The sequence below is a fragment of the Bombina bombina genome, chromosome 5 (assembly GCF_027579735.1).
Source record: "Bombina bombina isolate aBomBom1 chromosome 5, aBomBom1.pri, whole genome shotgun sequence".
Taxonomy (NCBI): Eukaryota; Metazoa; Chordata; class Amphibia; order Anura; family Bombinatoridae; genus Bombina; species Bombina bombina.
The window spans coordinates 422,738,618-422,765,831 of NC_069503.1; the positions used below are offsets into that span (position 1 = coordinate 422,738,618).

Sequence of the window (27,214 nt, forward strand, 5' to 3'; positions counted from 1 at the left end):
ACCAGACAGTAAACCCACGTTTGATGTATTAGTAAATGTTTAGAGATTTCATAATAAATTGGAATGTTTTTTTTTATTAATCTAAAAGAGGACATGTAAAATGATATATATATATATTTTAACTTCTAATTCCTATGTTGAATAAAATTAAAATTGTCTTATCAGGGTTGCGGAGACCTCTCTCTCTTATTCAGTAAAGCAATAATACAAAGTAGACAAGTGTTTAAAAAGATTTTACATAGACTTTTTTAGATAAAACATTTTCACACGTTTAAATGCTTCTTCTTCATAGGCATAAAATAAATTGTGTGAGTACTGTATAGGTTTAAAAGAATATGAAACAGTTATCCTTTAGTAAAAATATATATTGTAAATCAAAGTAAAGTAAACATAAAAAAACAGATTTCGTTAAAAAAAAGCAAACAATTACTTGTTTTCTTGCAAAATGAGCACTTAGAAATTCTCAGTGTAGCCTGTCTCTCTAGCTTTCACTTACTAGTAAACCAGCTCATGTTATTCTAGAAGTTTTAGGACAATAAACTAGATATGCTTTCCTGTAGAGACCTCAGCCCCCTTGTAGGGCTTTGACAGAAATTAATGGACACATCACAAATAAAGTTAAAAAAAAAAGAAGAAAATAAAAGGTCAAATAATTTTAAAATGATGACTAATGATTTCTATTAAGTGTAACCCACTTCTTAGAGCATTTTTAATACAACAATAAAAATACTGTTTTATATCCATTTAATGTGCTGGGATATACCTAGAAGGCCAATATGAAGAGCTTTAATGACTTACTTCTCAAGTATCATTTGAAGGCCACGCAAACTACGAGGATGGATGGGCACTCTTCTCTTTAACAGCTTGTTGCAAAACGCATCTAAGGTTGAATAGTATTCTTCTATTGTCAACAGTGGCTGTAGTTCCTCCATATGTAAGATTTCTATTCCCCCTAGGAGATGACTTATTCTTTCTTGTAGATGCAGTAACTTCTTCTGAAGGTGATAGTAACTGGGCAACCTCTCGAAAAGCTTGCACATAAGGAAAATCAAGCGATGAACATTATATGAAGTAGCTTGCTTTAAAAGTAATTATAAAAGCAACCAAATATGATAACATAAACTCACAGCTTTATACAGTTTAGTGCGAAAACCTAAAACAACTGATTTATTTTATGGTTAGGTAACAGAAATAATTTATTAAACACAACATGATAATGGATAGAACGCTCCCAAGAGGTGCTAGAAACAAATTTAAACCATTCAATATAAATCACTTTATTGTTTAGTATGTTATTCATTTGGCTAATTCTACCCTAACAATTGACATAACAGATTTTATTGTTCCTTTCTTAAAAGGGATGGTATTAGAGATAATGGAACAGCACAAAAATCATCTGAAAAATTAGCATTGTCAAAATATTGAGCAATTCGATCATACGTGTAAGAAAATCTTGTCACCCACGACAGTGACAATATTCAATGATGCCACTTGCCCATCTGAACAAAAAGGTAAGTCTGGACAATGTGGCTAGGGTTAATATGCTGGATGCCAGAACGGTCTACAACACAATGCATTGCAAAACTCTCTTGTTTGTAAGGAGTTAATGGAATTAGTTGTGCCAGCTGCAAGGTGACAAGTAATATTAGTGTTGTCAACACTGCAGGGGCCACATAATATATAGCAAAAGATCAAACATCCTTGTGAAACATTATATTTCATTACAACAACAAAAAAAAACATAAAATGTTTTAGATTATTTGATTAATTATTATCTACTAAATTATATGTAGAAACAGAACATTCATCTAAATAAATCTGGTGTCTTCTTTATAAAATGAGAGGCCACGCTGGCCATTGGAGTGAAAAAAACAACAACAACCAATGAACCCTACTATAAATTATTCCTGATATTTCCCCTATTGTGTAAATGTTAAAAAAAATCATGTAAAATATAAAACTTTTCAGACAAACATCAACTCTGAGGCACAAGGTCACATTTGAGTGGTTGATTAAAGGACCATTAAATAGAGTAGAATTGAATAAGTGCATAATAAAAAGACAATACAATAACACTCACTCTGAATTTCAAATAAGCAGTATTCCCATTTGCTAGCCCCCTGTATCATGTGACAGTCATCAACCAATCAAATACTAGAATAGGTAAACTCTGTGCAAATGCTCAGTAGTAGCTGGTGCCTCAGAAAGTGCGCATATAAGAAAAATCTGCACATTTGAAAATGTAAGTAAATTGGAAAGTCAGATTCAGAACTGCATGCTCTTTCTGAATCATGAAAGTTTAATTTTCGCTTTAATATAAATGTCACAAATATATAAATTACGCTTCTTTCCCACGTTACTCTTTTTTGAAGAGATACCTAGATATGTGTCTGGAGCACAGGAAATAGTGCTTTCATATAGTGTTCTTACACGTACATAGCATCCATGCAGAACTGCTGCCATATAGTGCTCCAGACCTTATGTCCCTGCTTCTTAACAAAAGATACCAAGAGAACAAAGCAAATGTGATAATAGAAATAGAACCGATTTTGAGTATATCTGAACTAGAGCACAGGTGAGATAATCAGCGGATTAGTAACCATGGTTATTTTACCTGCTCTCACCCAAGGTAATCCTGAAAATCTGGCCTGTTGGGGAAGCCTGAGGACAGGTTTGAAAACCAGTGATCTATTGGAACCATAAAAGAAACAAAATTGGATTTCATGTCCCTTTAACGGCGACGCTGGGATGTGTCCTGGGCTGTAAGCTCGCCTGTGTCTGCCCTGTCAGTGTGAACGCGCTACTTCTGCATGCCTCAGGAGTAAAGCAGTGCAGGAATAGCATTATGGAGGACACCCCAGGTGCTATTGACTGATGCTATTAGATTTCTAAAACAGAATATATACAAAGTACACAGTAGCCAGGAATTCGGGGATAAGAAAGTATTAAAGGAACATCCTAGTATAAAAACATTGTATGCAAGCTTGTGTGAATGTCCTGAGTTACGTATAGGCAGGCCTGAAGAATAGTGAAGTAAACTCCAATAGTTACCAGCCCCAGTCTACAAATAAATTGCATATCTTGCAAATCTTTCATAGTGCTTATACAAAACACACATACAATAAAGTATTCAGTTACATTGAGTACCATAAAAACCATCACAATTTTTGTCTCACTAGTGCCTAACTTTTTATTGTAGTATTTAATATATTGTATAATTGTACTGTAATTACTTTGGCAAACGTAATTGTCATGTTCAACTTCATGGTTTCTTATCAAAATGGTTTATTATATTTAGGATATTACAGCTATAATACTTACATTGCTCCAGTGGTGATGAACGTCAGTGGTACCCAGCATCACATGGCCTGCTGCACTCATGCCAGTGTGTTCTGTAAATATTACTGTGCGCCCTAGAGAGAGAGACATTTCAATAATAAAATCTAAGAGCAAGACAATACAAAAAAAAAAAATCACTTTATGTTAGGATATATCAGAGTATTCTGGCTATCAAGAACTATAGTAAATGGTGATACATTTGTACACGAACACGGTTATTTTGTTTACAGCAAAAAAATATATGCAAAAGTAGACTAAAGCAATGTCATGATTTTAGTATTAAAATTTCACTTTAAATACATTTGACTAATATGCGTCATATACAGTACTGTCTATAAGAGCACTCTAACTGGACTTCTAATCTTCTTAGGCACAGAGTAGTAATTTCGTACTGTCACCCTCGGCTGATCGGTGCTAGGTGTTGGGAGCCCAGTGGTTGAGGTGTCAGGCTTATGTGTCCTTTGTGAGTAAAAAGGGGCCAGCGCTATGTGTTTCTTTGAGCTAATACCCCTTTTACGGATTATGGCATAAACTTAGAAAACCTAGTTTATTGGACACTAGACTTGGAGACTGAGCAGCAAGAGACAAAGGATTGGTGCACAGAGCACAGGGCTAGGAGGCTGTGCAGGTCAATCGATTTGGCAGGAGACACAGGACTTGGGAGGGCCCACCCTGGGGCCTTGGACAGGAGGAATGCCCGCACCAGGGCCTTGGACAGGAGGGTGTATACTGGAACAGGGTCTGTGCCTAGACAGATGAGTGTACACTGAAACAGGTTCTGTGCTTAGACAGGTGAGTGTACACTAGAACAGGGTCTGTGCCTAGACAGTTGAGCGAACACTGGAACAGGGTCTGTGCCTAGATAGATGAGCAAACACTGGAACAGGGTCTGTGCCTAGACAGGTGAGCGAACACTGGAATAGGATCTGTGCCTAGACAGGTGAGCATACAGAAACCCAAAAGCAAAGTCTAAGCCAGAGGTCAGGAAAGCAGGTATCAGTCCAATCTTTCATCTTACACAGGAGAAAACTGGAAGGATGGTTAAAGGATCACCTAAGCTCAGGAGCCCGGAAGACAAATCACAGCACAAGGCAAAAGGTTGCAGACCCAGAGTCCCAGGATCAATCCTGGGCATGGGTGTTACACCTACATTTGGGATACACAACAAAAATTGTACAGTGTACCCACTCTTAATATACATGCCTTTATTATACATACATAATTAGCAAATATATATATATATATATATATATATATATATATATATATATATATATATATATATGTATATATATATATATATATATATATATATATATATATATATATATATATATATATATATGTATGTATGTATATTGGGGCATATATCCTAAGAGTGGGTGTGGACAATATTGTATATCCCAAATGTATTAAATTACTACTCAGTGCCCAAGAACATTAGACGTTAAGTTAGAGTGCCGATATATAGTATATGACCCTCATTAGTTAAAGGGCCATTAAACCCAAAAAAAATATTTCATGATTCAGATAGAGAATACAATTTTAAACAACATTCCAATTTACTTCTATTATCTAATTTGGTGCAATCTTTAGATATCCTTTGTTTAAAAAATAGCAATGCACATTGGTGAGCCAATCACATGAGGCATCTATGTGCAGCCACCAATCAGAAGCAACTGAGCCTATCTAGATATGCTTTTAGGAAAGAATATTAAGAGAATAAAGCAAATTATATAATTGAAGTAAATTAGAAAGATGTTTAAAATGGTATTCTCTATCTGAATCATGAAAGAAAAAAATTTGGGTTTAATGTCCCTTTAAATGTATTGAAAATTATAGTAGATAGATAGATATAGATATGGCTAAAAGTATTGGTACCCTTCCATTTTATTTTTAGAAAAACACACAATTGTAAAAATTGATAAAAGTATTTGGTACCTCAATGATGTACTCATGTATTCATCATGTTTTTCTCAAGTGTAATGTGTATTTTATTTTCTCCTTCTTACCTCAATAAAAAGGAAAAAAAAAGTATTTGGTAGCCACCATTCTTTAATTCAAATGTAATATACCAGAAACTAACTTTTGATTTATGACTTCACATATTACTCTAAACAGTAAAACAAATGAAAATGGTAAGGACAAAAAAATTGGTACTTGTAACCTTATATTTGGCAGCACAGACTTGGAGACAATAACTGCAATCAAGTGATTTTTGTAGCTCTGAATAAGATTTCTACACTTTTCAACTGGGATTTTGGTCCACTATTTTTGGGCAAACTGCCCCAGTTCTCTCAGGTTTGATGGATGCCTTTTCCCAACTGCAAGTTTCAGTTCTTTTCACAGATTTTCACTTGGATTTAGAATTGGACTCATAGAAGGTCACTTCGGAAGGGTCCAATGTTTTCTTCTCATCTATTCTTGGGTACTTTTTGGAGGTATGTTTAAGGTCATTATTCTGATGGAGGATCCATGACCTGTGACTGAGACACAGCTTTCTGATACTGGGAAGAATGTTTTGCCTCAGAATGCCTTGATAGTCTTTTGATTTCATTGTGCCCTGCACAAATTCTAGGCACTCAATGCCAGAGGCAGCAAAGAAACATCACTGAGCCTCCTCCAAGTTTCACGGTAGTTGTGATTTGCTAATAAGCTCTACTTTTGGTTTGTCTGTCCAAAGGACATTGTCCCAGAGGGAATGTGGCTTGTCAACATGCATTTTGGCAAACTCCAGTGAGGCTTTTTTGTGTTTCTCTCTTAGAAGTGGGGTCCTTCCCTTCTACCATGGAGCCCATTTTCATTCAGACAGCTACTTGAAACTGTTGCACCTTGAGCTTCAATGTCAGCTTGCATCTGTATTGAAGTTGTCCTTGGTTTTTTATCCACTATTCAATCTTTTTTTCCCATCATTCTTGGGTCAATTTTCCTCTTGCCGCTACGTCCAGGGATGTTGGCTATATTCCCATGTGCCTTAAACTTTTTCATAATATTGGGAACAGTGCTCACAAGAACGTCAAGCTCTTTAGAGATGGTCTTGTAGCCTTTACATTGACCGCGCTTGCCTAGTACCTTCTTTCTAACCTCCTCAGACAACTCTCTGGTTTTCATACTCTTTTCCATGTTCAGTGTGATACACACAGTGACACACAACAGCAGAGTACTTGCCTCCATTTAAAGTGGCTGACTGAGTGATTATAAGATTAAAAGACACCTGTGATACTAATTAAAAGAGAATAGTCTGCTTGAAGTACCACTAAAAACTATTCTTTATTGTAACTTTTAAAGGGTATCAATAGTATTGTCCAGGTCATTTTACAATGTATTTATAGAATAAGCAAGAATTTGCTCCATATATTGGCCTCTATTTAACAAGGTCTGGCGGACCTGATCCAACAGTGCGGATCAGGTCCGCCAGACCTCGCTGAATACGGAGAGCAATACAGTCTCCGTATTCAGCATTTTCACCAGCAGCTCACAAGAGCTGCTGGTGCAACGCCGCCCCCTGCAGACTCGCGGCCAATCGGCCGCCAGCAGGGAGGTGTCAATCAACCCGATCGTACTCAATCGGGTTGAATTGCGGCGATGTCTTTGTGACCGCTGCTTCATAACTGCTGTTTCTGGCGAGCCTGAAGACTCGCCAGAAACACGGGGAATCAAGCTCCATTCGGAGCTTGATAGATAGGCCCCATTGTGCACAACTGAACAATGTAGGGATGACAAAAGTTATTTCAGGGCGAATGGTACATTATTTATTTGATTAAAATTCATGGGTACCAATACTTGTGGCCACGTCTGTATAATATCGTTCCAATAGGATCTGCACTCACACTTAGCCAGGGTGCAGGTATTAAGTAAAAAATATAAATATAAATAATATAAATGCAAGATAATACCTACTTGCAGGATTATTCAACCAATTTGGTAGATTTATACAACAGATACATTAGTATAATGATACATTTAAAAAAATGACAAGATTTTGAGAGTTTCCTTTCTTCCTCAGGTCTGAAGTAATATTGCTTCAAACTTGAGAAAGAGAGGACACTTTCAAAAGCTTTCTTTTTAAAAATGTTTAGTTAGTGAAATAAAAATGATCATTGCTTGTTATTTTTGTCTCTCAATCAGTGGACTAACATAGCTACTGCAATCAACATATGCACACACACACCGTGATTTTACTGTTACAATCAGACTTAAATGGTTTATGTGGGCAACATGTGATGCTGGTGCCCTCTTGTGTCTCTTTTGTTTAATACAAACAAATTACAAATGCTTTTACCAACAATTATTGGTTTCCCTATTGGAAAGCTGACGTCCAAAAGAAGCACCTGCATTTAGGTGTATTTTGTAACATTCTCATTCCAATATCGACATTCACATACAATAAAATTATCAGGAATCCTCATGCTGACCTTAGCCAATAAACACCAACAGAACTGGGTCTCTAGGACTGAGTGTGACACGAGGTGGGATACATTTTAACACTACAGAAGCACATTTAGAGATAGTTTGGTGTGTTTTTTATATTAATGTTGCAAAAGACTTTGAGCAGCTCCTGCTCAGGGCTTTAAAATACCTCAGCAGTGACAGGGTTAAACTATACCAACCAGACTGGATAAAGCACACAGAAGACTGCACTGACAAAGGAGGCAGCAAATGAACTGTTGAGCCGAGAAAAAGGATTGGAACAATAAGTAGTAACCATTTTATTACCTTACAGAGGACAGGTAAGTACCTTTAAGGGGCAATACAGATAAACTTGTATATATAATTATTTGCACAAATTGATAAGGTTTGTGATCCACTTTTCTGAAACTCTTGAGAAAGTCTGCCTAGAAATGCACCAAGCTTTATTTTACCCACGTGGGTGTGTTTATGTACGCATACACAAGAACTATTTGTTATGAGAACCTGTATTGAAGAAGCTTGTCCTGTGCCGGCTTCTGTACAGACTTGTGTGGAGCAATACAAGCTGAACGCAGAGCCAAGGGATGGTTGAATATCAATGTTTGTAAGCACAATTTAATTTGATTAAAACTATGTATGTGATTTTTATATGATTAAAACTATGTATGTGATTTTTATATGATTAAAACTATGTATGTGATTTTTATATGATTAAAACTATGTATGGGATTTTTATATGATTAAAACTATGCGCAAACATCTGGAGTTTGGATAGTGCTACTGTGCTAACTCCCTTTCCCCATAGACTTCTATGGTGCATGCTGCAAATGCCTGTTCTGGCTTTTGCTTGTGTGCTAACCCAAAGGTGCGCTAGGACAACTGCATCAAAGCTGAAGGTGCGTTAAGAAATACTTAAAATACCTTTATTCTTCACTTAGAAGATAATGTCTTTATTTTTAATTAAATATATATATATGTATATATTTTATTTGTTTTATTTTAATGACATTTTCTTGTTCGTAAAAAACATAATTTATGCTTACCTGATAAATTCCTTTCTCCTGTAGTGTAGTCAGTCCACGGGTCATCCATTACTTATGGAATATTTCTCTTCCTAACAGGAAACTGCAAGAGAATTACCCAGCAGAGCTTGCTATATAGCTCCTCCCCTCACCTGTCATACTCAGTCATTCGACCAAGCATACGAGAAAGGAGGAACCATAGGGTAAAGTGGTGACTGGAGTTTAATTAAAATTTAGACCTGCCGTAAAAACAGGGCGGGCCGTGGACTGACTACACTACAGGAGAAAGGAATTTATCAGGTAAGCATAAATTATGTTTTCTCCTGTTAAGTGTAGTCAGTCCACGGGTCATCCATTACTTATGGAATACCAATACCAAAGCTAAAGTACACGGATGAAGGGAGGGACAAGGCAGGAACATTAAACAGAAGGAACCACTGCCTGAAGTACCTTTCTCCCAAACACAGCCTCCGAGGAAGCAAAAGTGTCAAATTTGTAAAATTTTGAAAAAGTGTGAAGCGAAGACCAAGTCGCAGCCTTGCAAATCTGTTCAACAGAGGCCTCATTTTTAAAGGCCCAGGTGGAAGCCACAGCTCTAGTAGAATGAGCTGTAATCCTTTCAGGAGGCTGCTGACCAGCAGTCTCATAGGCTAATCGTATTATGCTACGAAGCCAAAAAGAGAGAGAGGTAGCCGAAGCCTTTTGACCTCTCCTCTGTCCAGAGTAAACGACAAACAGGGAAGAAGTTTGACGAAAATCCTTAGTTGCCTGCAAATAGAATTTCAGGGCACGGACTACGTCCAGATTATGCAAAAGTCGTTCCTTCTTTGAAGAAGGGTTAGGACACAGAGATGGAACAACAATCTCTTGATTGATATTCTTGTTAGTAACTACCTTAGGTAAGAACCCAGATTTAGTACGCAGAACTACCTTGTCTGAATGGAAAATCAGATAAGGAGAATCACAATGTAAGGCAGATAACTCAGATACTCTCCGAGCCGAGGAAATAGCCATCAAAAACAGAATTTCCAAGATAACAACTTGATATCAATGGAATGAAGGGGTTCAAATGGAACGCCTTGAAGAACATTAAGAACTAAGTTTAAGATCCACGGCGGAGCAACAGACTTAAACACAGGCTTAATCCTAGTTAAAGCCTGACAGAAAGCCTGAACGTCTGGAACTTCAGCCAGACGTTTGTGTAGAAGAATAGACAGAGCAGAAATCTGTCCCTTTAACGAACTAGTAGATAAGCCCTTTTCTAAACCCTCTTGTAGAAAGGACAATATCCTAGGAATCCTAACCTTACTCCATGAGTAACTCTTGGATTCGCACCAATGTAAATATTTACGCCATATTTTATGGTAAATTTTTCTGGTAACAGGCTTCCTAGCCTGTATTAAGGTATCAATAACCGACTCCGAGAACCCACGCTTTGATAGAATCAAGCGTTCAATCTCCATGCAGTCAGCCTCAGAGAAATTAGATTTGGATGTTTGAAAGGACCCTGAATTAGAAGGTCCTGTCTCAGAGGCAGAGACCACGGTGGACAGGATGACATGTCCACTAGGTCTGCATACCAGGTCCTGCGTGGCCACGCAGGCGCTATCAGAATCACCGAAGCTCTCTCCTGTTTGATCTTGGCAATCAAACGAGGAAGCATTGGGAATGGTGGAAACACATAAGCCATGTTGAAGACCCAAGGGGCTGTCAGAGCATCTATCAGCACCACTCCCGGGTCCCTGGACCTGGATCCGTAACAAGGAAGCTTGGCGTTCTGACGAGACGCCATGAGATCCAGATCTGGTTTGCCCCAACGACGAACCAGTTGAGCAAAGACCTCCGGATGAAGTTCCCACTCTCCCGGATGAAAAGTCTGGCGACTTAGAAAATCCGCCTCCCAGTTCTCCACGCCTGGGATGTAGATCGCTGACAGGTGGCAAGAGTGAGACTCTGCCCAGCGAATTATCTTCGAGACTTCCAACATCGCTAGGGAACTTCTGGTTCCCCCTTGATGGTTGATATAAGCCACAGTCGTGATGTTGTCCGACTGAAATCTGATGAACCTCAGAGTTGCTAACTGAGGCCAAGCTAGGAGAGCATTGAATATTGCTCTTAACTCCAGAATATTTATTGGGAGGAGTTTCTCCTCCTGAGTCCATAATCCCTGAGCTTTCAGGGAATTCCAGACTGCTCCCCAGCCTAGAAGGCTGGCGTCTGTTGTTACAATCGTCCAATCTGGCCTGCGAAAGGTCATCCCCTTGGACAGATGTGGCCGAGAGAGCCACCATAGAAGAGAATCTCTGGTCTCTTGATCCAGATTTAGTAGGGGGGACAAATCTGAGTAATCCCCGTTCCACTGACTTAGCATGCACAATTGCAGCGGTCTGAGATGCAGGCGCGCAAATGGTACTATGTCCATTGCCGCTACCATTAAGCCGATTACTTCCATGCACTGAGATACTGACGGGTGTGGAATGGAGTGAAGGACACGGCAAGCATTTAGAAGTTTTAATAACCTGGCCTCTGTCAGGTAAATTTTCATCTCTACAGAATCTATAAGAGTCCCTAGAAAGGGAACTCTTGTAAGTGGTAATAGAGAACTCTTTTCCACGTTCACCTTCCACCCATGCGACCTCAGAAATGCCAGAACTATCTCTGTATGAGACTTGGCAGTTTGAAAACTTGACGCTTGTATCAGAATGTCGTCTAGGTACGGAGTCACTGCTATGCCTCGCGGTCTTAGTACCGCCAGAAGTGATCCTAGAATTTTTGTAAAGATTCTTGGAGCCGTAGCTAATCCGAAGGGAAGAGCTACAAACTGGTAATGCCTGTCTAGGAAGGCAAATCTCAAATACCGGTAATGGTCCTTGTGAATCGGTATGTGAAGGTAGGCATCCTTTAAGTCCACCGTGGTCATGTACTGACCCTCTTGGATCATGGGAAGGATGGTTCGAATAGTCTCCATTTTGAATGATGGAACTCTTAGAAATTTGTTTAGGATTTTTAAGTCCAAGATTGGTCTGAAGGTTCCCTCTTTTTTGGGAACCACAAATAGATTTGAATAGAATCCCTGCCCGTGTTCCGTCCGCGGAACTGGGTGGACTAGTGGAGGAGAAGTCTTGAAGTCCAGGAGATATCCCTGGGATATGATATCCAACGCCCAGGGATCCTGGACATCTCTTGCCCAAGCCTGGGCGAAGAGAGAAAGTCTGCCCCCCACTAGATCCGTTTCCTGATAGGGGGCCCTCTCTTCATGCTGTCTTGGGGGCAGCAGCAGGTTTCTTGGCCTGCTTGCCCCTGTTCCAGGACTGGTTAACTTTCCAGCCCTGCCTGTAACGAGCAACAGCTCCTTCCTGTTTTGGAGCGGAGGAAGTTGATGCTGCTCCTGCCTTGAAGTTACGAAAGGCACGAAAATTAGACTGTTTGGCCTTTGATTTGGCCCTGTCCTGAGGTAGAGCATGGCCCTTACCTCCCGTAATGTCAGCAATAATTTCTTTCAAGCCGGGCCCGAATAAGGTCTGCCCTTTGAAAGGAATATTAAGCAATTTAGATTTAGAAGTCACGTCAGCTGACCAGGATTTAAGCCATAGCGCTCTGCGCGCTTGGATGGCGAATCCGGAGTTCTTAGCCGTAAGTTTGGTTAAATGCACAACGGCATCAGAAACAAATGCGTTAGCTAGCTTAAGTGTTTTAAGCTTGTTCATTATTTCATCCAATGGAGCTGAGTGAATGGCCTCTTCCAGAGACTCAAACCAGAATGCTGCCGCAGCAGTGACAGGCGCAATGCATGCAAGGGGCTGTAAAATAAAACCTTGTTGAACAAACATTTTCTTAAGGTAACCCTCTATTTTTTTATCCATTGGATCTGAAAAGGCACAACTATCCTCCACCGGGATAGTGGTACGCTTAGCTAAAGTAGAAACTGCTCCCTCCACCTTAGGGACCGTCTGCCATAAGTCTTGTGTGGTGGCGTCAATAGGAAACATTTTCCTAAATATGGGAGGAGGGGTAAAAGGCACACCAGGTCTATCCCACTCCTTGCTAATAATCTCTGTAAGCCTTTTTGGTATAGGAAATACGTCAGTATACACCGGTACCGCATAGTATTTATCCAACCTACATAATTTCTCTGGAATTGCAACCGTGTTACAATCATTCAGAGCCGCTAATACCTCCCCTAGCAATGTGCGGAGGTTCTCTAGCTTAAATTTAAAATTGGAAATCTCTGAATCCAGTCTCCCTGGATCAGATCAGTCACCCACAGAATGAAGCTCTCCGTCCTCACGTTCTGCAAACTGTGACGCAGTATCTGACATGGCTCTCATCTCATCCGCGCGCTCTATCCTTAACCCAGAGCTATCGCGCTTGCCTCTTAAATCTGGCAACTTAGATAATACTTCTGTCATAACAGTAGCCATGTCTTGCAAAGTGATTTGTAAGGGCCTCCCTGATCTACTTGGCGCAACAAAATCACGCACCTCCTGAGCGGGAGGCGCAGGTACTGACACGTGAGGAGAGTTAGTCGGCATAACTTCCCCCTCGTCGTCTGGTGATAATTTCTTTACATGTAAAGATTGACTTTTATTCAAAGTAGCATCAATGCAATTGGTACACAAATTTCTATTGGGCTCCACATTGGCCTTTAAACATAGTGAACAAAGAGATTCATCTAAGTCAGACATGTTTAAACAAACTAGCAATGAGACTAGCAAACTTGGAAATACTTTTCAAAATTAATTTACAAGCAATATAAAAAACGTTACTGTGCCTTTAAGAAGCACAGAAAAACTGACACAGTTGAAATAACAATGAACAAAAATAGTTATAGCAACCAAATTTTCACAGTAAATGTATTAAGTTAGCAAAGGATTGCACCCACCAGCAAATGGATGATTAACCCCTTAGTACCCAAAAACGGATAACAATTATATAATTAACGTTTTTCTCACAGTCAAATACACTGTCACAGGACTACTGTGACTGATTACCTCCCTCAAAATGGATTTTGAAGACCCCTGAGCTCTCTAGAGACGATCTGGATCATGGAGGATGAAGTAGACAGATTGTGACTGAATTTTTAATGCGCAAAAAAGCGCTAAAATAGGCCCCTCCCACTCATATTACAACAGTGGGGAAGCTCAGAAACTGTTTCTATGCAGAAAACAAAAATGGCCATGTGGTAAAAATCAAGCCCCAATAAGTTTTATCACCAAGTACCTCACAAAAAACGATTAACATGCCAGTAAACGTTTTAAACATACATTTAAAAGTTATGTATTATTATTTACAAGCCTGCTACCAGTCGCTTTTACTGCAGTTAAGGCTCATACATTATTTCAGTATTTACAGTATTTTCAGAGTCAATTCCATTCCTTAGAAAATACATTCAGTGCACACACACACATCAGCCTGATACCAGTCGCTATCGCTGCATTTAAGGCTGAACTTACTTTACAATGGTATCAGCAGTATTTTCTCAGTCAATTCCATTCCTCAGAAAATAATTTACTGCACATACCTCATTTGTTGCAGGGGAGCCCTGCATGCTATTCCCCTTCTCTGAAGTTACCTCACTTTTCCTCAGATGAGAACAGCCAGTGGGTCTTAGTTACGTCTGCTAAGACCATAGAAAAAAACCCAGGCAGATTCTTCTTCTAAAGCTGCCTGAGAATAAACAGCACACTCCGGTGCCATTTAAAAATAACAAACTTTTGATTGTAGAATTAAACTAAGTTAAAAAACACCACAGATCTCTCACAGCTTCCTATCTAGTTAGGCTGCAAGAGAATGACTGAGTATGACAGGTGAGGGGAGGAGCTATATAGCAAGCTCTGCTGGGTAATTCTCTTGCAGTTTCCTGTTAGGAAGAGAAATATTCCATAAGTAATGGATGACCCGTGGACTGACTACACTTAACAGGAGAAATACAAAGATTTCTTTAAAAAAAAACACAAAAACAAACAACAAAAAAAAAAACATATTCAACCCAACACACTGAGATACAAACAGGTCCTTTGGAATTTCCCAAGACACTACAAAACTAAACAAAATAATTGTGTCACCCTTGTTTGTATCTCAGTGTGTTCAGTTGAAGGCATGCGTTGTGTGGCTGTAGGTTAGGGAACCAGGGAGGAACAGACCTTGATGCGGTCCTCTGCTTATCATTTGGCCAAATGCTATAACTAACTCTTCCATTTTGCTTTTAGTCTAGCTGTGTGCTTGGTTGTGTGATGTTCCCTGTGGACTTTGCATCCAGGCTTGTCTGGGGTCCACTAAATATTTTTTACTTGTGTTATGATATACTTTACTACTTGTAGCCCTAACACTTTACTTCAGGTCTTAAATCACGCTACCTTTTTTAGGGTGCACATCCCATAAATTTCAGCTTGTAATATGAGCTATGATTAGTGAGGGTGCTCCGTTCATTGAAAGTATAGGGATTTCAGAAGTATTGAACTTTTTCTGGTTATTCAGTTTTACCATGGACTTGTAATATTAGACCTAGCAATATTGATAGTGCACCCTGCATTATTAATAGCGCTCCACTTGTAATCTAGGCCTTAATGTGTTAGCGTTTGGGTAAATGTGATTCATGCAGCAGCAATGAACTGTTAAGGTGAAAGTAAATCCTAGCGTTTTACAAACGCTAGGATTACTATTGAAACAAATAAAGGGCACTTTCATTTATGAAGTATAAGATACTTCATGTAGAAAGCTCCTTTATTTGATTCAATCGATCGCCGCTTTTAGCTCTTACAGCAGCCCATGGCTAAAAAAAATGTTTGGCTAAGAGGTGACGTTTTCACCTCTTAGCCAATAGCCGTGCGGTAAATCCGGCTTGGCGCCCATGGGAGCCCGATTTAACGCATGGCTATTGGCTAAGAGGTGAAAACGTCACCTCTAAGCCAAATTTTTTTTTTAGCCATGCGCTGCTGTAGGAGCTAAGAACGGTAATCAATTGAATCAAAATAAAGGCGCTTTCTACATGAAGTATCTTATACTTCATGAATGAAAGTGCCCTTTATTTGTTTCAATAGTAAATCCTAGTGTTTGTAAAACGCTAGGATTTACTTTCACTTTAATATTAGCAGTTGATATTATGTGTCAAAACTCACCACATTTAAAATAATAATAAAATATTTTTTGGAGAACATCTTCTATCTTTATACCTTACTAAAAAAGACAAAATGAAGTAAAGTTGATCTGAAAGAAAGATTATTGCGATTGGATCCTCAATTTTCTTGCTGCCTCCTACATTTTAATGTAAAATAAACAAATATATTTAACAGCCACTGATGTATACATACAAATGTCATTTGATGATGAAGACAAAAAAAAAAGACAAAAAATAGTAAGCATGATTTTTACCTTTAGCCATTTTCAAATACTCAGGATTTTGTTGACTTAAACGACTTAAACTATGAAGTTGGCTGCAGCGATGTGAGATACCCCAACTTCTTTGCCACCTGTAATTAAACATATATAATATAGGTTACATCAGCTCTAGTAATATCAGTAGCATGAAGCTGTAGAACAGACACAGATGAAGTAACATAGTAGATTAGGTTGAAAAAAGACAGAAGTCCATCAAGTTCAACCTATACAAATCTTAATATATTTACAATAAAAGCTCCAGTGGATCTTAAATTAATCCCATTAAAAAGGTAACCCATTTAACACCAGCAATCATATCCCTGAATTCTGTTTCTAACCAGAAATGTATCTAAACCATTTTTAAATGTATCTAAGGTATTGGCATTTACTACCTCCTTAGGTAATGAGTTCCACAATGGAGTTGCTATGACAGTGAAAACACATTTACGTTGCTGGAGATTAAATCTCCCTTCCTCCAGCCTTAACCCCTTAACAACCAGCGCCGTACCCTGGGCTTCTCTCTGCCATGACCTCGCTAAAAATAGCGAGATTGTACTATTTCTGCATGTCCCACGGGTGAGGCACTGAAGAAATAGAGTTGCAGAGTTACCGATGCAGAGAGGGCCACTCTGGGGCCCTGTATGCATCGGAAAGCGGTGGTGCCGATCTTTGGTGGGCGGGTAAGGAGGGAGGTGGGTGGGCGGCCCATCGCTGGAGGGACCGCTACGCCACGCTACAGGTAAGGGGAAAAAAAAAAGCTGCGTCAGTGAGGGGGAAGGAGGGGCAATGAGGGGGATCCTATGTGGGATCCTTTGAGGGAAAGGGATCTGGGATGGGGAGGGGGGTATGGTAATGAGGGGGGGGCAGCTACACTACAAAAAAAAAATAACTGGGTGAAATAAATAAAAAACATAATTTATGCTTACCTGATAAATTTATTTCTCTTGTAGTGTAGTCAGTCCACGGGTCATCCATTACTTATGGAATATATCTCTTCCTAACAGGAAGCTGCAAGAGGATCACCCAAGCAGAGCTGCTATATAGCTCCTCCCCTCACATGTCATATTCAGTCATTCGACCAAAACCAGACGAGAAAGGAGAAACCATAGGGTGCAGTGGTGACTGGAGTTTAATTAAAATTTAGATCTGCCTTAAAGACAGGGCGGGCCGTGGACTGACTACACTACAAGAGAAATAAATTTATCAGGTAAGCATAAATTATGTTTTCTCTTGTTAAGTGTAGTCAGTCCACGGGTCATCCATTACTTATGGAATACCAATACCAAAGCTAAAGTACACGGATGAAGGGAGGGACAAGGCAGGAACATTAAACAGAAGGAACCACTGCCTGAAGTACCTTTCTCCCAAAAATAGCCTCCGAAGAAGCAAAAGTGTCAAATTTGTAAAATTTTGAAAAAGTGTGAAGTGAAGACCAAGTTGCAGCCTTGCAAATCTGTTCAACAGAGGCCTCATTTTTAAAGGCCCAGGTGGAAGCCACAGCTCTAGTAGAATGAGCTGTAATCCTTTCAGGAGGCTGCTGTCCAGCAGTCTCATAGGCTAAACGTATTATGCTACGAAGCCAAAAAGAGAGAGAGGTAGCCGAAGCCTTTTGACCTCTTCTCTGTCCAGAGTAAACGACAAACAGGGAAGAAGTTTGACGAAAATCTTTAGTTGCCTGCAAATAGAACTTCAGGGCACGGACTACGTCCAGATTATGCAAAAGTCGTTCCTTCTTTGAAGAAGGGTTAGGACACAGTGATGGAACAACAATCTCTTGATTGATATTCCTGTTAGTAACTACCTTAGGTAAGAACCCAGGTTTAGTACGCAGAACTACCTTGTCTGAATGAAAAATCAGATAAGGAGAATCACAATGTAAGGCAGATAACTCAGAGACTCTTTGAGCCGAGGAAATAGCCATCAAAAACAGAACCTTCCAGGATAACAGCTTGATATCAATGGAATGAAGGGGTTCAAATGGAACGCCTTGAAGAACGTTAAGAACTAAGTTTAAGCTCCACGGCGGAGCAACGGTCTTAAACACAGGCTTAATCCTAGCTAAAGCCTGACAAAAAGCCTGAACGTCTGGAACTTCAGCCAGACGTTTGTGTAGAAGAATAGACAGAGCAGAAATCTGTCCCTTTAACGAACTAGCAGATAAGCCCTTTTCTAAACCGTCTTGTAGAAAGGACAATATCCTAGGAATCCTAACCTTACTCCATGAGTAACTCTTGGATTCGCACCAATATAAATATTTACGCCATATCTTATGGTAAATTTTTCTGGTAACAGGCTTCCTAGCCTGTATTAAGGTATCAATAACCGACTCCGAGAAGCCACGCTTTGATAGAATCAAGTGTTCAATCTCCATGCAGTCAGCCTCAGAGAAATTAGATTTGGATGCTTGAAAGGACCCTGAATTAGAAGGTCCTGTCTCAGAGGCAGAGACCACGGTGGACAGGACGACATGTCCACTAGGTCTGCATACCAGGTCCTGCGTGGCCACGCAGGCGCTATCAGAATCACTGAAGCTCTCTCCTGTTTGATCTTGGCAATCAAACGAGGAAGCATCGGAAATGGTGGAAACACATAAGCCATGTTGAAGACCCAAGGGGCTGTCAGAGCATCTATCAGCACCGCTCCCGGGTCCCTGGACCTGGATCCGTAACAAGGAAGCTTGGCGTTCTGGCGAGACGCCATGAGATCCAGATCTGGTTTGCCCCAACGATGAATCAGTTGAGCAAAGACCTCCGGATGAAGTTCCCACTCCCCCGGATGAAAAGTCTGGCGACTTAGAAAATCCGCCTCCCAGTTCTCCACGCCTGGGATGTAAATCGCTGACAGGTGGCAAGAGTGAGACTCTGCCCAGCGAATTATCTTTGAGACTTCCAACATCGCTAGGGAACTTCTGGTTCCCCCTTGATGGTTGATGTAAGCCACAGTCGTGATGTTGTCCGACTGAAATCTGATGAACCTCAGAGTTGCTAACTGAGGCCAAGCTAGGAGAGCATTGAATATTGCTCTTAATCCCAGAATATTTATTGGGAGGAGTTTCTCCTCCTGAGTCCATAGTCCCTGAGCCTTCAGGGAGTTCCAGACAGCGCCCCAGCCTAGAAGGCTGGCGTCTGTTGTTACAATCGTCCAATCTGGCCTGCGAAAGGTCATCTCCTTGGACAGATGTGGCCGAGAAAGCCACCATAGAAGAGAATCTCTGGTCTCTTGATCCAGATTTAGTAGGGGGGACAAATCTGAGTAATCCCCGTTCCACTGACTTAGCATGCACAATTGCAGCGGTCTGAGATGCAGGCGCGCAAATGGTACTATGTCCATTGCCGCTACCATTAAGCCGATTACTTCCATGCACTGAGCTACTGACGGGTGTGAAATGGAATGAAGGACACGGCAAGCATTTAGAAGCTTTGATAACCTGGCCTCTGTCAGGTAAATTTTCATCTCTACAGAATCTATAAGAGTCCCTAGAAAGGGAACCCTTGTAAGTGGTAATAGAGAACTCTTTTCCACGTTCACCTTCCACCCATGCGACCTCAGAAATGCCAGAACTATCTCTGTATGAGACTTGGCAGTTTGAAAACTTGACGCTTGTATCAGAATGTCGTCTAGGTACGGAGTCACCGCTATGCCTCGCGGTCTTAGTACCGCCAGAAGTGAGCCCAGAACTTTTGTAAAGATTCTTGGAGCCGTAGCTAATCCGAAGGGAAGAGCTACAAACTGGTAATGCCTGTCTAGGAAAGCAAATCTTAGGTACCGATAATGATCCTTGTGAATCGGTATGTGAAGGTAGGCATCCTTTAAGTCCACTGTGGTCATGTATTGACCCTCTTGGATCATGGGAAGGATGGTACGAATAGTTTCCATTTTGAATGATGGAACTCTTAGGAATTTGTTTAGGATTTTTAAGTCCAAGATTGGTCTGAAGGTTCCCTCTTTCTTGGGAACCACAAATAGATTTGAATAGAATCCTTGCCCGTGTTCCGTCCGTAGTAAGAGGTCTTGTACACAGCGTAGAAACGCCTCTTTCTTTATTTGGTTTGCTGATAACCTTGAAAGATGAAATCTCCCTCGTGGAGGAGAAGTTTTGAAGTCCAGTAGATATCCCTGAGATATTATCTCCAACGCCCAGGGATCCTGGACATCTCTTGCCCAAGCCTGGGCGAAGAGAGAAAGTCTGCCCCCCACTAGATCCGTTTCCGGATAGGGGGCCCGCTCTTCATGCTGTCTTAGGGGCAGCAGCAGGTTTCTTAGCAAATGGATGATTAACCCCTTAATACCCAAAAACGGATAACAATTTAATAATTAACGTTTTTCTCACAGTCAAAACACACTGTCACAGGTCTGCTGTGACTGATTACCTCCCTCAAAATGAATTTTGAAGACCCCTGAGCTCTCTAGAGACGATCTGGATCATGGAGGATGAAGTAGACAGATTGTGACTGAATTTTTTCTGCGCAAAAAAGCGCTAAAATAGGCCCCTCCCACTCATATTACAACAGTGGGGAAGCTCAGATAACTGTTTCTATGCAGAAAACAAAGATGGCCATGTGGTAAAAATCATGCCCCAATAAGTTTTATCACCAAGTACCTCACAAAAAACGATTAACATGCCAGTAAACGTTTTAAACATACATTTTAAAAGTTATGAAGTGTTATTAATAAGCCTGCTACTAGTCGCTTTCACTGCAGTTAAGGCTCATACATTATTTCAGTATTAACAGTATTTTCAGAGTCAATTCCATTCCTTAGAAAAATACATTCAGTGTACACACACTCATCAGCCTAATACTAGTCGCTATCACTGCATTTAAGGCTGAACTTACGTTACATTGGTATCAGCAGTATTTTCTCAGTCAATTCCATTCCTCAGAAAAATAATTTACTGCACATACCTCATTTGCAGGGGGGCCCTGCATGCTATTCCCCTTTTCTGAAGTTACCTCACTCCTCAGATGAGAACAGCCAGTGGATCTTAGTTACGTCTGCTAAGATCATAGAAAAACGCAGGCAGATTCTTCTTCTAATGCTGCCTGAGAACAAACAGCACACTCCGGTGCCATTTAAAATAACAAACTTTTGATTGAAGAAATAAACTAAGTTAAAAAACACCACAGACCTCTCACAGCGACCTATCTTTAGTTAGGCTGCAAGAGAATGACTGAATATGACATGAGAGGGGAGGAGCTATATAGCAGCTCTGCTTGGGTGATCCTCTTGCAGCTTCCTGTTAGGAAGAGATATATTCCATAAGTAATGGATGACCCGTGGACTGACTACACTTAACAAGAGAAATTAGGTCAAACTGGGTACTGGCAGTCAGCTGCCAGTACCTAAGATGGCGGCTAATAGTTAGAGGGGGTATGGTTAGAGAGCTGTTTGGGAGGGGGATCAGGGAGATTGGAGGGTAAGGGGGGGATCCTACACTGCACAATATATAAACTATATATATTAAAAAAAAGCCTTTTCGTTTAGTACTGGCAGACTTTCTGCCAGTACTTAAGATGGGAGTGACCATTGTGGGGTGGGGGAGGGAAGAGAGCTGTTTGAGAGGGATTAGGGGGGATCAGGGGGTGGGATGTGTCAGGTGGGAGGGTAACCTACACACTAAAGCTAAAAATAACCCTACAAGCTACCTAATTAACCCCTTCACTGCTGGGTATAATACAAGTGTGGTGCACAGCGGAATTTAGCTGCCTTCTAATTACCAAAAAGCAATGCCAAAGACATATATGTCTGCTATATCTGAACAAAGAGGATCCTAGAGAAGCATTTACAACCATTTGTGCCATGATTGCACAAGCTGTTTGTAAATAATTTCAGTGAGAAACCTAAAATTGTGAAACTATTTTTTTATTTGATTGCATTTGGCGGTGAAATGGTGGCATGAAATATACCAAAATGGGCCTAGATCAATACTTTGGGTTGTCTACTAAAAAATATATAATTTTGATAGATAAATATATATAAAAAAGGTTCTATTTCTGTTTAAATATAGTGATGGCAAAAATGCTAAAATGCTCTGGTCTTTTGGGGTAGTTTTTGGCTGAAATGCCCGGTCCTTAAGGGGTTAAATTGTGAGCTTTTGGGGAAAAAAAAACAATTTTCTTGGAATAAACAGAGCTTCTACCATCTCTGTATAAGGGCCTTAAATATATTTATATAAAGTAATCGTGTCACCTTTCTAGCGAAAACAGACACAGTTTGGCTAACATCTCCTCATAGCTTAAATTTTCCATAACCCTTATTAGTTTTGTGGCCCTGCTCTGAACTTTTTCTAACTCTGAATTGTCTTTCTTTAGATATTGGTCCCCAGAACTGCACTCCATACTCAAGGTGAGGTCTTACCAGGGATTTATAGTGACAGAATTATGCTTTCCTCTCTTGCATCAATGCCTCTTTTAATACATGCTAGTATCTTATTAGTCTTAAAGAGAAATTAAACTCAAATTATTTCTTTCATGATTCAGATAGAGCACTCAATTTTAAGCAACTTTCTAATTTACTCCTATTATCAAATGTTCTTTGTTCTCTTGCTTTGTTGAATGAGTAGGAATGCAATACTTGTTTCTGACTGAACACATGGGTGAGCCACTGCTCTGTATTGTGCACCCATCTTTAGCTTGTTAGCTATAGGTACTCCTATATCCCTTTCCTCCTATGTTTTACTAAGTAAAGTCCCATTTAAATAATAGGTTGCCTGCTTATATTTACTTCCAAAATGTAGAACCTTATATTTTCCAGTATTAAATGCCATTTTCCATTTACCTGCCCATTCTTCTATTTTTTGTAAATCCCCTTGTAAAACAATTTCATCCTGCATTTACTTTCTCGTAGAATCTAATTATATTAGTTTGACATGATCTATTTCTATTTTCTCTATAGTTTTACAATAGCATATCCTTGATGCATATTAAGGTCATTAGCTTACATGATCACACATTTGTTGAGCTATGGAAAATATATGTATAGGATTATGTATACAAATAATGTGCAAATTAGATTAAACCTACTAATGGCAAATATTCATTCAATAAACTGTACTGTTTATTTTGCTGAAAGTTTAGGTTGAGCTTTTTAAAAATATAAAACTGTGTTACAAATAATATTTTGAAATAAACACAAAGCTTATCTTGCAAATTAACAATAACTGCAAGGATGTATTTGTGGTGACTTAGCCCATAGTATTAAGGTAAAATCTCAAAGAGTGAACTCAGTCCTGCTGTCCCATTTTCTTTATGTCTTAGTTTTTCTATAAATCTGACATTGCCCAAACACTGATCAAATTACATCCCAGACAGCCGAGATTTACCCCAAACCACCAATTTCCCACTGCAAGACTTCTCAGACCACACCCACTAATACAAGTTTCAACTTTTAAATATTGGGAGGCATGTAAAGGTATTCCTGTGAGGAGACAACAAAGTCTCAAAATGGAACAGCCCATAATTAAAGCCTAAAGAGAAAAATAATTGGCGATTTAAACAGTTAATATCTTGAAATCAAAATAGGATTAGATATGTTCACTCAGAGACTGAGAATCGAACCCCAGTCCTATTGGGCCAAGAATAAATATAAAGAAGATAGATTAACTCAACAAAAAAGAGAACAAAAATGATCTCATTCAATAGGATGATGCCAATTCATGGTGCCGTTTTTCATTATATAGCACTATGCCTTTGATAGAGGTGAAGTCTCCTGCAGTATATCAGGCTAAAAGACAGTTCAGTCCTGAAATTCTAAGCAATTCTCAACAATCTGCAACAAAGCATGTCAGGCTGTCAGAAATGCCTTGATTGATAATAAGCTAGTTAACAAGGTTCAGTTGATTTAATCATTCCTTAAGTTGCCTATTTGCTGCCCCTAAAACAAAGTTCTAAAACAAGTATCAATGACATGAAAAGCTTGAAAGAGCATTGAATTAGCCATAGAATCCATGTGCCTCTTTCAATCTTTTCAGTTTCCTAAAATATATGGTCATGGGTTAAGTCTTTGTTGTCTTCCACATTTAGCCTCAGTAAGAAAGTGTTACATTATTATTTCAAATACCGAACACGGGTGCATAACCGATAAGACATCTACAGTGGGACTTAGGAATTACAATTATCTTAAACTAAGAAAAGGGTACAACAAAGAGGTTGGTGAATTGTGCAAAAAGAGCCGCAATGGGTGCCAACCTAGGTAGCATAACCTACAAGTTAAAGAAAACACACCTGTACCTCTAGTGGTGTTGAAATGTCCTTAAAGAGACACTTTCCAGAAACTTTCATGATTCAGATAAAGCAGGCAATTTTAAACAACTTTCCAAATACTAACAAAATGTGTGCAGTATTTTTATAATTACACTTTTTGAGTCACCAGCTCCTACTGAGCATGTGCAAGAATTCACGGAATATACATATATGCATTTGTGATTGGCTGATGGCTGTCACATGATACAGGAGGAGTGAAAATAGACAGAACTGAAATTTGTCAGAAAAAACATCTACTACTCATTTGAAGTTCAGACTAAGTGCTATTGCATTGTCTTTTTATCATGCATTTTTTGATTATGCAAATCTACTGTATTTATTGTCCTTATATACAATACACCCTTATATACCCACAAAAAATGTCAGAAATGACCCCTGAACCTCATACCTAAAACTAATTTATGACATCTTAGATAAATGCAGCCTGAGGAGGGGGTGTAAGCCCCGAAACGTTGCTCTGCCTGTACTGCTGCCTATGAAGTAAAGTGCTTATTGGACTTGATTATATTGAGTGTCTGCCTGTTTTTTCTTCTCTATTTTAGATAAATGCAACAGACACCAGAAAGTTCACAACTAAAAATCACCTAGATTAAAAGTTTTGTGCTATAGAGGGTGCAAAACGAACGCAACAATAGTTGTGTTATTTCACCCTCCATAGCGCTGCCATTACGAGTTTTGGAAAAGCCACCTTGACCGTGCGATATGGTTGTGATGTGCTCCATACTGTACAAAATCCAAGCGCTGCTTTGACGTGCTCATGCACGCTTTCCCTATAGGCATCAATTGGGAGAAAGGGTTAGAAAAAAACCTAACACCTGCGATCGCGGAATGAAAAGCTCCGTAACGCAACCACATTGATGTCTATGGGGGAAAAAAAAACACCCCTAATCTGCCGCCCCCGACATTGCCGACACCTACATAATGTTACTAACCCCTAATCTGCCGCTCCCGATATCGCCGACACCTACATAATGTTATTAACCCCTAATCTGCCGCTCCCGATATTGCCACTATAATAAAGATATTAACCCCTATTCCGCCGCTCCCCAACATCGCCGCCACTAAATAAAGTTATTAACCCCTAAACCTCTGGCTTCCCACATCACTGCCACTAAATAAACCTATTAACCCCTAAACCACCAGCCCCACACATCACAAAAAACTAAATTAAACTATTAACCCCTAAACCTAACAAACCTCTAAATTAACTCTAAAAACTTTAAATTAAAATTACAAGATCCCTATCTTAAAATAAATAAAAACTTACCTGGGAAATTAAAAAAAAGTTTAAACTATAAATTAAACTAACTTTACTATTATACTAAAATTAAAATAACTATCAATTAAATAAATTACTCATTTAAAAAAACCTAATACTACTAAAAAAATAAATAGATTTACAATTACAAAAAATACAAAAAGTACAAAAATAACAAATACTAAATTACGAAAAATAACAAACGAAATTATCCAAAATAAAAACAATTAAACCAAATCTAATACTCCTATAAAAATAAAAAAGCCCCCCCCAATAAAAAAAAACTAGCCTACAATAAACTACCAATAGCCCTTAAAAGGGCCTTTTGTAGGGCATTGCCCTAAAGAAATCAGCTCTTTTCTCTGAAAAAAATACAAAGGCCCCCCAACAGTAAAACCCATCACCCAACCAACACCCCAAAATAAAAAACATAACTCTAAAAAAAAAAACTAAGCTACCCATTGCAGTGTTTTTCTTGCTCTGAAAAAGGCATTCAACTCTTTTAAGAAAAGCCCAAACCCTAATCTAAAAGAAAAGAACCCACCCAAAAAAAGTTTTAAAAAACCTAACACTGGAGGCGGAGCGTAGCCATGCAGGAACATGGCCGCATGTTAAGCTAGCTCCGTGACATGTCTTAGGTCACCGGCTCATACATCTATTTCTGAGCTGAGAGATATCCCTAAAACTACATCGGATTGAAGTGACAGACCACGAGAGTTATAAGCAACGGCTAATATAATTCTGAACGGCTACGGGAAAAATACTGAAATCAGTCAGAGGCGTCCCGCGCACCTGGAGGTGAGGGGAATTGAGTGGCAGGGATTGGGACAAAGATCGCATTGCAGGCTGAACCTCATAGCGACTTGAACAGCACCTAGAGTAAGAAAGAGACCGGCAGAGACCATCCGGTTAAGTCGGGTGGGTGTATGAGAGACCGCCGCCATTGCGCTGCTCCACGTGGTAAGTGATAAAGACGGCAACTGATCATAGACGCGGCTGAAAGCCCTGCACATCTGTATTGTATCACACGAACCTAACCCTTATAAAAATTAGAAAGTGCCCGAGATTCTCCACCTCTCAGCGGCCGGAACGTTTTATTGTTAGAACAGCCAAGCAAAACTAACTTACTAAAACCTCACAAACAGCAGGGCAAACGGAGAACCACAATCAAAGCTGTTACAATACTTTAATGGGACTTATTCACTGAACGATGTGAGATAGAGGTGTGGGGAATCAGTTTGCCTGCTATATTTATACATCTCGTATTATATTATACTAACGGGGCCCACAAGTGATAATCAGAAGTTGGAACTCACACTTTTTCCAAATGGCCTCCAAAAGAAACACCAAACCTGAAAAGAAAATAACTAATACGGCTACTATGAACTCCTTTTTTCCAAAACAAGACTCAGAGGGGCTGGATCATTCACAGACATTCAATAATAGTGACGCCTCACAACTAAACTCAAATCCTGACAACCAAAGCTCACATATAGACCAATTAAATCAGATACAATCAAATATCTCACTTCTTCCATCTAAATCAG

The 27,214-nt window shown here is 39.6% G+C and overlaps 1 protein-coding gene across 1 annotated transcript in view; it reads right to left on the minus strand.

The window, feature by feature from the left end:
* Nucleotides 1-27,214, minus strand: part of TCAIM (T cell activation inhibitor, mitochondrial) — a 131,364-nt gene that overhangs the window by 27,665 nt on the left and 76,485 nt on the right. The window contains exons 7-9 of the mRNA XM_053714262.1: nt 16,143-16,240; nt 3,322-3,413; nt 799-1,031 (exon numbers count right to left, since the gene is read on the minus strand). Of these exons, the coding sequence (XP_053570237.1) occupies nt 799-1,031; nt 3,322-3,413; nt 16,143-16,240 (423 nt within the window). The remainder of the gene's footprint in view (nt 1-798; nt 1,032-3,321; nt 3,414-16,142; nt 16,241-27,214) is intronic.